The sequence below is a fragment of the Crotalus tigris genome, unplaced genomic scaffold (genome assembly GCF_016545835.1).
Source record: "Crotalus tigris isolate CLP2741 ecotype Arizona unplaced genomic scaffold, ASM1654583v1 scf7180000020803.81114, whole genome shotgun sequence".
Lineage (NCBI taxonomy): Eukaryota > Metazoa > Chordata > Lepidosauria > Squamata > Viperidae > Crotalus > Crotalus tigris.
This window is the reverse complement of record NW_024098190.1, coordinates 7,892-20,000: the sequence shown is the minus strand read 5'-3', so window position 1 is coordinate 20,000 and position 12,109 is coordinate 7,892. Positions and strand designations below refer to the sequence as shown.

Sequence of the window (12,109 nt, the reverse complement as noted above, 5' to 3'; positions counted from 1 at the left end):
TTCTGTTCTGTTCTGTTCTATATTCCTGGTGACCTCAGGCAACAGTCTATTTGGTTTTGGGCAAGCATTCAGAACTGATTTCCCATTGTCTGCAGAGATGGGGGTGGACTTCTCGTCCCACCAAATTCGGGATGCCCTGATCATCTCCCATCTAAGTACTAACCAAGCCAAATCTTACTCAGATTTCAGGAGTTCTGTCTGATTTGGCTAGATGCTGCATTTCTGAAAAAGTCAGCTGTGGAAATGAACGGATGTAGAAAAAAACAAGCAAGATGTGCACGCTTTTTAATCTTTTTTGGGGGGGAACAACAGGCGAGGATTGCCCGACTTTCTCCAATGTGGCCGCGCTGTGTCTGAGGAATTTGGACACCTTAAAAGCATCTGGTTGATGTGTGTCCTGTCAGATGACAAGCCAGGTGAGGAAATGTCTCGTTTCTTCCAGATTTGAAATTGGCCAAAAGGACTCTTTCATCATGGAAGTTCCAGATATTGCACCACTCAAGAAGTTGCGGATAAGGACAGACGGGAAAGGATGCCGCCCTGACTGGTTTCTGGAACAGGTAGCACCTCCACTTTTTTAAAACTCTTCTAGCACTGATGATGTTACCCATTGGGCAATAAAATATCTGGATAAAACAAGGACACCCATCTCAGAGAATACCAAGGACCCCCTCCTCCTCCTCTCACTTCACAAACCCCCCCTCCCTTCTAGCAGTGAGGATGTTACTTAGTTTGATAATGAAACATCTGCATTCAAAACCACCAACCTCAGAGAGCACCAAGGACCCCACAGTCATTCTCCTCCTCTTTCCTCCCTCCCTCCCATTTCCTTCCTTCCTTCCTTCCTTCCTTCCTTCCTTCCTTCCTTCCTTCCTTCCTTCCTTCCTTCCTTCCTCACTCCATCCCTATTTCTGTTCTTCTCCTTTCTTCCTTCTTTCCTTCCTTCCTTCCTTCCTTCCTTCCTTCCTTCCTTCCTTCCCCACTCCATCCCTATTTCTTCTCCTTCTTCCTTCCTTCCTCGCTCCCTTCCTCTCTATTTCTCTTTCTCCTTCCTTCCTTCCTTCCCCACTCCATCCCTATTTCTCCTTCTTCCTTCCTTCCTCGCTCCCTTCCTCCCTATTTCTCTTTCTCCTTCCTTCCTTCCTTCCTTCCTTCCTTCCTTCCTTCCTTCCTTCCCCACTCCATCCCTATTTCTCCTTCTCCTTCCTTCCTTTTTTCCAAGGGAGGGTAATGTCGTTGTGAGGAACCTCGGAGGGCGAGCTGGAATCTATGCAGCCTTGAGTTCCTGAAGATAAAAAAACTAGACTCAGATGATAGAACCATTTTTTTTTTCCTGGCTGGTGAGACAGGAAAAGATCTATCCTGGCTCCATCTGTTGTGCCGAAGATCTACTTGTGTTTTAATCACACTATTGAAATGATTGCTTCTCCTCATTTCAGTGGGACCCCTCCTTCGGGGGCCGTGTAAATATATTCTATTTATTGTAGTCGTGGATTTGGAACAGGCATCAGAAATGTCTGTTCTCTTCTTGGCAAGGGGATACATTTTGATGATGATTCCTCTATTTTCTCCCTTGTCTTGGCAGAAAAAAAGACCAAGGAGGTCTGTTTAAAAAAAAAAAAAAGCCAAATGTAACATATAATTTTCCTCCATGGACACTCTGCCGTTAGACGTTATGAGAAAAGCATGCTGGCCATGTGCCAGGGCACCTGGTATCCATTGCAAATTCACATTTTGGGGGGATGGGGGGGGACCTCTCTCCTTCGGGAAAATGGACTTTTAAAAAGAATGTTCCATATTTGGTGAAGGTGGTCGATGTCCGGAGCAGTTTTGAATGTCTGCAGTTCTTGAAAGGACCATTTAAACGCCGTTCATTTTCATTTTTGTTAACAAGGAAAACACACACACACACATACACATACACATACACACACACACAAACCCACCTGCTTTCTCTTCCATTTTGATGTGAATAGAATAGAATAGAATAGAATAGAATAGAATAGAATAGAATAGAATAGGGTAGGGTAGGGTAGAGTAAGTAGAGTAGAGTAGGATAGAGTATAGTAGAGTAGAATAGAATAGAATAGAATAGAATAGAATAGAATAGAATAGAATAGAATAGATATTGGAAAATTAGAATAGAATAGAATAGAATAGAATAGAATAGAATAGAATAGAATAGAATAGAAGAGAGAACAGATCAGATATTGGAAAATTAGAATAGAATAGGAATATTAGAATACTATAGAATAGAATAGAAAGAATAGAATAGAATAGAATAGAATAGAATAGAATAGAATAGAATAGAATAGGAATAGAATGGAATAGAATAGAATGAATAGAATGGAATGGAATGGAATAGAATAGAATAGAATAGAATAGAATAGAATAGAATAGAATAGAATAGAATAGATATTGGAATTAGAATAGAATAGAATAGAATAGAATAGAATAGAATAGAATAGAATAGAATAGAAATGAATAGAATAGAATAGAACAAGAGTAGAGTAGAGTAGAATAGAATAGAATAGAATAGAATAGAATAGAATAGAATAGAATAGAATAGAATAGAATAGAATAGAATAGATATTGGAAAATTAGAATAGACTAGAGTAGAATAGAATAGAATAGAATAGAATAAAATAGAACTGGAAGGGACCTTGGAGGTCTTCTAGTCCAGCCCCGTGCTTGAGCAGGCGAACCTATACCATCTCAGACAAGTGACTGTCCAGCCTCTTCTTAAAAACGTCCAGGGATTGAGCAAAAGCTGTTCCACTGGTTAATTGTCCTCCCCTGTCAGGAAGTTTCTCCTTAATTCCAGGTTGCTTCTGTCTTTGCTCAGTTTGCAACCGTTGTTTCTCGTCCGTCCCTCTGGTCCTGTGGAGAATAACGTGACCCCCTCTTCTTTTTTTGTGGCAGCCCCTCAAATACTGGAATACTGCTATCATGTCTCCCCAGTTTCTTCTTTTCTTTAGACATGATCCTTACAGTTCACTTAAGCATCTACAACAGATATGTCAAACACAAGGCCCGGAAGCCGAATGTGGCCCGCGAAGTGGTTTCATGTGGCCCGCGAAGCCACCCTGGAAACAGTGAGGGAACGGCCCCCGCTGCCTTGGCCCTGGCCCAGGCTGGCCGGGAGCCAATGTACAATTTTGTGGTGGCCCTCTATGCTGAAAGGCATTCAGTCTTAGCTCCATAAGCCCCCCCCCCCCCTTGCATGGCCTGAGAGGAATAGTGAGGCTCCTCCAGTGGACCATGCCTTGGCGCTTGCCCTGGTTCCACCTCTTTCTGCCAGAGACCCTCAGATCTGTCCCATTTCTGCCCAGGCCCCCATAGGCACCCTTGATGCCAACGATGTAGAGCTGGACACAACCACCCAGTAGGCCGCACACACCTGGCTACACACCCCCAAGGGCAACCACAATGCTGATGTGGCCTTCAATGAAATTGAGTTTGACACCCCTGATGTAGGAGAAGGAGGAAGGGGGATGCTCCTTTCTCTTCCCTTCCCTTTCCTTCCTTTCCTTCCCTTTATCTTCCTTTCCTTCCCTTCCCTTCCCTTCCTTTCTCTTCCCTTCCTTTTATCTTCCTTTCCTTCCCTTCCCTTCCCTTTCTTTTCCTTCTTTAGAGATGACCGAACAGAAACAGGTTCCTTGAAAAGGAGAGGCATATACTGTAATTGCAGAATTGAAAACATTATCTCTCCCTCCTCCTCTCCCTCCCTCCCTCCCTCCCTCCCTCCCTCCCTCCCTCTCTCTCTCTCTCTCTCTCTCTCTCTCTCTCTCTCTCTCTCTCTCCCAACTAGAAATTTCAGTGCAGGAGCTCACTTAAATTATATCTGATTCCCTGGAATCAATAAAAGCAGGGAAAGGAGGAAATCTGGAGACAGTTGCAGAAGGTAGAAAGAAAAAGCAATCAGCCATTCTGTCTCTTCCATTTTAAACCCACTGGTGCCAGTCTGATACGATAGAATAACAGAATTGGAAGGGACCTTGGAGGTCATCTAGTCCAACCTCCAGCTCAGGCAGGAAACCCTATACCATTTCAGACAAAGGGCTGTCCAGTCCCTTCTTAAAAACTTCCAGTGTTGGAGCATTCACAGCTTCTGGAGGCAGGTGGTTCCACTGGTTAATTGTTCTCCCAGTCAGGAAGTTTCTCCTTAGTTCCAGGTTGCTTCTCTCCTTGATGAGTTTCCGTCCGTTGCTTCTTCTCCTGCCTTCTTCAGATGCTTCAGAGTCACCTTGACTCTGTGACATCCCTTCAAATATAGAAGAGGATGCAACATAGACTTGTCCTATCCATCTCACCTTTAAATGTCCGAACATTCAAAGACGGAGGGACAGAGATATCAGAAGAGAAAAGAGAACCCATACTGCTAGAACTGCTGCAGAGATGTCTTCTAGTTCAGGGGTCTCCAACCCCTCTCGGTCTGTGGACCAGAACTGTGCCACGGAATGCCAGCAACCGGTCCGCACAAACAAGCAAAGCCCCATCCACGGGATGCAGGCAGCACACAAAACCACGCATTCTCCGGTCCGGGGGAAAACCTCTCTCCACAGAACCGGTCCCTGGGGCCCCAAAAGGTTGGGGACCTGTGGTTTAGAGTCTCCTGCTTGAGCAGGGGATTGGACTGGAACAAGGGTCCCCAACCCTGGGCCACGGCATGCCAGCAACCAGTCTGCACAAACAAGCAAAGCTCCATCCGTGGGTTTCAGGCAGCACACAAAACCACGTCCCCCCTCTGGCCCACAGGAAAATCTCTCTACACGGAACTGGTCCCTGGTGCCCAAAAGGTTGGGGACCCCTGCTTTAGAGTCTCCTGCTTCAGCAGAGGATTGGACTAGAAAAAGGGTCCCCAACCCCTGGTCCATGGACTGCTACCGGGCCGCGGCATGCCAGCAACTGGTCCACACAAACAACCAAAGCCCCATCCGCGGGATGTAGGCAGCACACAAAACCACGCACTCTCCGATCCAAGAAAAACCTCTGTCCACGGAATCAGTCCCTGGTGCCCCAAAAGTTGGGGGCCTCTGATCTAGTTGCAAAACTGTGAGACTTTCTGTGTAGCCGCATACTGTTTCATACGAAGTTCTTTACATCTAGGCCAGGGGTAGGCAACCTGGGCTCTTTTATGATTGGTGGACTTCAACTCCCAGCATTCCTGAGCCAGCCATGCTGAGGGGAAAGGGAGAGGTTTCCAAGCTGAGCCATGCTGGCTCAGGAATTCTGGGAGTTGAAGTCCACAAGTCATGAGGGGCCCATAATTCCCCCATGCTGGGTGAGGAATTTTGGGAGTTGAAGTCCACCAGTCATAAAAGGGCCAAGTTTGAAGACCCCTGGCTTAAATATTTAAATATTTTTCCTCACGGTCACATGATCAAAATTCAGGCATTTGGGCAGGGGTAGGCCACCTGGGCTCTTTTGTGACTGATGGGACTTCAACTCCCAGAATTCCTGAGCTAGCATGAGGGGGAACTATGGCCCCCTATGACTGGTGGACCTCAACTCCCAGGCTGGCTCAGGAATTCTGGGAATTGAAGTCCACAAGTCATAAATGGGCCCTGGTTCTCCTTCCCCCCTCCCTCCCTCCCCCCAATCTATACCCATAAGATTCTGTAGTATGACAGCTCCTCTCAAATCATTGAAATGCCCACACTCCAAATTGTATCTCAGTAGGGATTCAAAAGCATAGTGTGAAAACTGATCTGGCCTCACATCAATTTCTAGTGGGGGCACATTAGAACATAGGCAGATGGTTGTCGTTGTGGGGGTAGCATTGCAGACTCCAGATGGTGCCTCATGAGGGCTAAGTAAAGATAGGGAATCAAATTAAAGCATCGGCCTCATCCATTTGGTTGCTAGGCAGATTCATGGAAGACCAATCTCAGCTTTCCTGTTTCAGGTCCAGAATAGTCCTCGATTTACCACCACAACTGAACCCAACATTTCTGCTGTTAAGCGAGACGTTTGTTAACTGAGTTCTGCTCCATATTAAAACCTTGGTTTGCCTCAATTGCTAAGCAAGTCACTGCAGTTGATCAGTTAGTAACCCGGTTGTTAAGTGAATCTGGATTCCCCCATTGACTTTGCTTGTCAGAAGGTCACAAAGGGGATCACACATGACCCCCGGGACATTGCAAAAGTCATAAAGATGAGTCCATTGCCAAGCATCCGAGTTTTGATTACACGATCGTAGAGATGCTACAGAGGTTGTAACTGTGAAAAAAAGGGTCATAGGTCCCTTTTTTCAGTGCTGTTGTAACTTTGAAAGGTCACTAAATGAACTGTTGTAAGTAAAGGACTACTTGTAGTTAAATGTGTGGATGTGGGTTTGGTTGTTGGGTGTAGCGATGGATGGATGTGTCAAGGTAATGATTTAATAGCTAACCAGCTTATGTAATGGAAGAAGATGTACGATGTAATGATGGGAATGACTCAGCAGGGTCTGTGTCCCTTGAAGAGCCAGCTGGGTCTATGTTTCTTTAAGAGCCTGAGTATAAAAGGGAAGGCTCCACTGCTGTGTTCTCTCTCATCCATTTTCCTGCTGTCACTGTGGTGTGTCGGATCCTGCTGTATTAGCACGTGTATGCATATTGTTCCCGATGTATGATATTGTAGATAGTGTAAGATAAACCATCATTTAATACAGACCACTGTTTACTATGTTTACTCCTGGGTTGGCTTAGTGCAATAAGACTGTGCACGCAGGGAGAGTAATTATAATAAGTGGGCTGCGTCAGCTGCAGATCAATGGGAAAACCTTCGTAATGGCTTTGCACCAGGGAAATAAATCTACATTTGCTCCTAGCTAAAGAACTTCTTTATTCTCTTAAAGTCTTACATTGCTTCTTCCATTGTTTACACTCTTTGCACTCCTGTTGTCTTTTTTCATAGAGGTTTCTGACTTTATCCCCTCCTAGATAGATTTGGTTTACTCTTGTTTTTACGCGTACGTGTGTTTTGTGTTAGCCATTCAGACAATATTGGAGTTTTGATGGGACGCGAACCCTGAAAAGAAATTCCTGATTCAACAAACGTACGGAATTTGACGACCTAGTTGTGCATCTGTTACATTCATATTCCTCCAAAGGTTCAAAGTGCTCACTTAACACTTTGTAATCCTTCCATTTTTTCCCCCATAATAGTAAGACTGGACTGAGAGAAAAGAAATACGTCCCAAATGTAGGCAAGAAAGACCAAATGCACAGGTACAGTATAGGTGGTACCTTGCTCAATAGTAGCAACTGTTAGAGGGATCTCAGAGTCCCAGTGGACAATCCCTTAAATAGGAGCCAGCTGTGTGCTGCAGCTGCCAAAAAAGCCAGCACAATGCTAGGTTGCATTAAGGGAGAGAATCAAGATCACCTGAGGTGTTAATACCACTTTACAATGCCTTAGTAAAGCCACACTTGGAATACTGCATCTAGTTTTGGTCACCATGATGTAAAAAAGATGTTGAGGCTCTAGAAAGAGTGCAGAGAAGAGCAACAAAGATGATCAGGGGACTGGAGGCTAAAACATATAAGGAACGGTTGCTGGAATTGGGGATGTCTGGTTTAATGAAGGGAAGGACGAGGGGGGACAGGATAGCAGTCTTCCAATATCTCAGGGGCTGCCCCAAAGAAGAGGTAGTCAAGCTATTCTCCAAAGCAGCTGAGGACAGGATAAGAAGCAATGGATGGAAAGGAATCAAGAAGAGAAGCAACCTGGAACTAAGGAGAAACTTCCTGACAGAACAATTAACCAGTGGAACTCCTTGCCTCCAGAAACTGTGAATGCTCCAACACTGCAGTTTTTTAAGAAGAGACTGGGCAGCCATTTGTCTGAAATGGTAGAGGGGAGTGGTGGAGAACCTGTGGCACGTATGCCAGAGGCGGCACTTGGAGCCCTCTCTGTGGGCACACCTGCCGTTGCCCCAGCCTTGCCTCCCCCATGACCCCCTCCTCACCAAGGAGAGTTGCCCCTGAGCGTGGCCCACACGGAGCAGCGCAGCCAAGGACATGGCAGCCAGGCAGCGTAGACAAGACTCTGCCCTCAGACCCCATCATGCAATTGATGCTGCAGGGCGCGGGCAGAGGGTGTGGCTGCCATAGCACTGCTGGGCAGCCTGGGCAATCTGCGGCGGGCCCTGGAGGCGGTGAGTGGTCCTGTGGGCAGGCGGGGCGGGGGATTGGGAGATCAGGGGTGGCCAGGGGGGTGGAGCAGGGCGGGGCCAGTTTTTGGGCACTTGGTCTCTAAAAGATTCGCCATCACTGGTATAGGGTTTTCTGCCTGAGCAGGGGGTTGGACTAGATGACATCCAAGGTCCCTTTCAACTTTTTTATTATTATTATTATTATTACTACTACTACTACTATTACTATTATTATTTGAATTTTGATCACACGAACATGAAGATGTTGCAACAGTGTGTAAACCAATCATAAGTCACTACTTTCAGTGCCGTTGTAACTTTGAACGGTCGCTAAACGAATGGTTGTTAATATAAGGACCTGCCCCAGCTGGTCCTCTCGGGAAAGCACAACTCTTGACTCTGTAAGGTTAATCGAAAGAACTTGTACTGAGAGACAGTGGTTGCAGTAAAGACAGGCGGAATCTAAGGGTTCCACGCAAACCACCAAGCTGTTTATTTTCCCCATTCCAAGATATGATCCCCCTGACCGATCCACCAGCAGCCAATATAGTTCCACAAGGTTGTTTTGAGAATGCTGAGGTGCTAGGCTGATAACGGGTCAACCTCAGGGTGCAGCAACCTTGGAGTCAGGGCTGGACCCAGCTGAGAAGCAGTCTCTTTCATCTCCCTGATTCCCATGCAGTGATGGAAAAAGCGAAAGCATGCAAAGAATTCCCTCACAGCCTCCTCTCACCCCCCCCAAAAAAAGAATGGCAGGACACCAGTATGTTGGAAATAATAATAATAATAATAATAATAATAATAATAATAATAATAATAATAATAATAATAATAAACCGCCCCAATAGCAGAGGAACAAAAGATCAACTCCTAATAGACAAAATGATCTTGGAAAACTGCAAGAGAAGGAAGACCAACCTGAATGTGGCAGGGATTGACTACAAAAAGGCATTTGACTCTCTGCCACATGACTGGATAATCAAGTGCCTAGAAATAACAGGAGTCAGTAGAAACATCAGAAAATTTGTGCAAAGATCGATGGCACAATGGAAGACACAGTTGCAGATCAATGGTGAGAGGCTGGGAGAGGTTAATATCAAGAGAGGAATATTTCAAGGAGATTCATTATCACCATTACTAGTTGTTATTGCACTGTTTCCTCTGTCAACAATACTGAATAACTCAGGACATGGCTATCAAACATCAAAAACATCTGCCAGACTATCCCACCTCCTTTACATGGATGATCTGAAGCTGTATGGAAAACATCATCTGAAATAGAATCGCTGCTCAACACTGTCCGTATATATAGCCAAGATATTGTAATGGAGTTTGGTTTGGACAAATGTGCCACACTTACTATCAAACAAGGAAAAATAGTGAAAACTGAAGGAATCAAGATGACCCACGAAAATAACATTAAGAGTCTGGATGAGGAAGAATACTACAAATACTTTGGTATCCTTCAAGCTGACAACATCAAGCACACTGAAGTCAAGAAAAAGATTAGAAGTGAATACATCAAGAGAGTGAAGAAGATCTTAAAGTCCAAACTCACTGGAGGAAATACCATAAAGGCAATCAACACCTGGGCAATCCCAGTCATTAGGTACACAGCTGGAATAGTGGACTGGACTCAAGCAGAACTAAAAGCAATGGATAGGCAGACCAGAAAAATAATGACAATGAATCACACCTTTCATCCACGCAGTGACATTGATAGACTTTATCTACCAAGGCAAATAGGTGGGCGTGGAATGCTACAAGTACATCAGATGGTTGAAGAAAAAAAATGGCTTTGGAAGAATATCTGAAGAACAATGATGAAGATGCACTGAAATTAGTATATCAGGAAGGCTTACTAACTACTGGAGAGACCAAACTGGCCTACAAGAAAGACCAAATGAAGAACAGAATAGAGGCATAGGAAAACAAAGCACTACATGGCCAATACATTAAAAAATAGCTTGGAAAGCAGATAATAACAAGACCTGGCAATGGCTAAGAGCAGGAACATTGAAGAAAGAGACCGAGGGACTAATTCTGGCTGCACAAGACCAAGCCTTAAGGACAAATGCATACAAAGTCAAAATTGAGAAGACAGCAACAGACAGTAAGTGCCGCCTATGCAAAGAAGCCGAAGAAACAGTGGACCACTTGGTAAGCTGTTGCAAGAAGATTGCACAGACTGATTACAAGCAGCGGCATGACAAAGTAGCAACAATGGTGCATTGGAAGATCTGTAAAAAATATCATTTGCCTGTAAGCAAAAACTGGTGGGATCATAAAATAGAGAAAGTCATAGAAAATGATAAAATTAAACTGCTCTGGGACTTCAGAATTCAACAGACAAGCACCTGCAACATAACACCCCAGACTTAACAATTGTCGATAAGAAAGACAAAAAAGTCTGGATAGTGGATGTGGCAGTGCCTGGAGACAGCAGAATAGACGAGAAAGAACTGGAGAAGATAACAAAATACAAAGACCTACAAATAGAAATAAAAAGACTGTGGCAAAGCAAGCAAGGGTAGTACCAATAGTCATAGGCTCCTTGGGTGCAATCCCAAAACAACTGGAGCACCACTTGAACACCATTGGCATTGACAAATTCGCTATTAGTCAATTGCAAAAGGCAGCCTTACTAGGAACTGCTTCCATCCTGCGACGAGATCTGTAATACCATCAAACATCCACATCTGCCTATCCCAGGTCCTGGGTAAGGACTCGATAGGTAGACAAAATGCCAAATCCAGTCTGAACATCTGGCTGACTGTGCGATGATTAATAATAATAATAATAATAATAATAATAATAATAATAAAGTTGGAAGGGACCTCAGAGGTCACCTAGTCCAACCCCCTGCTCAGGCAGGAAACCCTCTACCATTTCAGACAAATGGCTGTCCAGTCTCTTCTTAAAGACTTCCAGTGTTGGAGCATCCATAACTTCTGGAGGCAGGTTGTTCCACTGGTTAATTGTTCTGACTGTCAGGAAGTTTTCCTTGGTTGCAGGTTGCTTCTCTCTTTGGTTAGTTTCCATCTATTGCTTCTTGTCCTGCCTTCAGGCGCTTTGGAGAATAGCTTGACTCCCTCTTCTTTGGGGCAGCCCCTGAGATACTGGAGGGCTGCTATCATGTCCCCCCTCATCCTTCTCTTCATTAAACTAGACATACCCAATACCAGCAACCATTCCTTATATGCTTTAGCCTCCAGTTCCCTGATCCTCTTTGTTGCTCTTCTCTGCACCCTTTCTAGAGTCTCAACATCTTTTTTACATCGTGGTGACCAAAACTGGATGCGTATTCCAAGTGTGGTACCAAGGCCTTGTAAAGTGGTGTTAATACTTCACGTGATATTGATTCTGTCCCTCTGTTGATGCAGCCCAGCACTGTGTTGGCTTTTTTGGCCGCTGCAGAGCATTGATCCTTGCATCCTGGCCATAGTTTTGTCTGCAGTTGGAATGCATTCTGTTCGTTCTATTTTTTCAGGTCACAATGAAGAACTTGACCACTCAAGAGGTTGCCACCTTTACGTACGGCGACTGGCTGTCCAAGCAGTGGGGGGACAACCAGACCGTCGAGTGTGAGATGGCGGCCATGATCGACGGCCAGCTGAGGATGGAATACACGACCTACGTTATTCAGGTGAAAACTAGCAATATCGGAGGTGCGTTCATCCTGAAAATACCTGGGAACTGAAGACGCTCAGCCACAATTCTATGGGTCCTGCAGGTTTCAGGTGGTCCTCGGCTTCCAACCGTTCATTTAGCGGCCGTCCAAAGTTACAATGGGTGACTTCTGGCCGTTTTTCACACGATCATTGCAGCCTCCCCGGGGTCAATTGATCAGAATTCAGACACTTGGCAAATGGCTCGTATTTATGACGGGTTGCAGTGATCCCTTTTTGGCGACCTTCAGACAAAGCAAAGTCAACGGGGAAGCCCGATTCACTTAACAACAGTTTTCTA

At 45.0% G+C, this 12,109-nt stretch overlaps 1 protein-coding gene across 2 annotated transcripts in view; it reads left to right on the top strand.

Moving 5' to 3' along the window:
* LOC120319535 (lipoxygenase homology domain-containing protein 1-like) overlaps positions 1 to 11,758 on the top strand; it is a 69,383-nt gene extending 57,625 nt beyond the window's left edge. Inside the window, exon 19 of one of the 2 annotated variants that reach the window (XM_039368480.1) lies at positions 11,631 to 11,758. In XM_039368480.1, coding sequence (XP_039224414.1) covers positions 11,631 to 11,640 — 10 coding nt within the window. In that variant the 3' untranslated portion in view covers positions 11,641 to 11,758. Of the gene's footprint in view, positions 1 to 442; positions 604 to 11,630 lie in introns of those variants that run through there. The other variant, XM_039368479.1, reaches the window with a different exon arrangement.
* Positions 11,759 to 12,109: the final 351 nt, after the last annotated feature.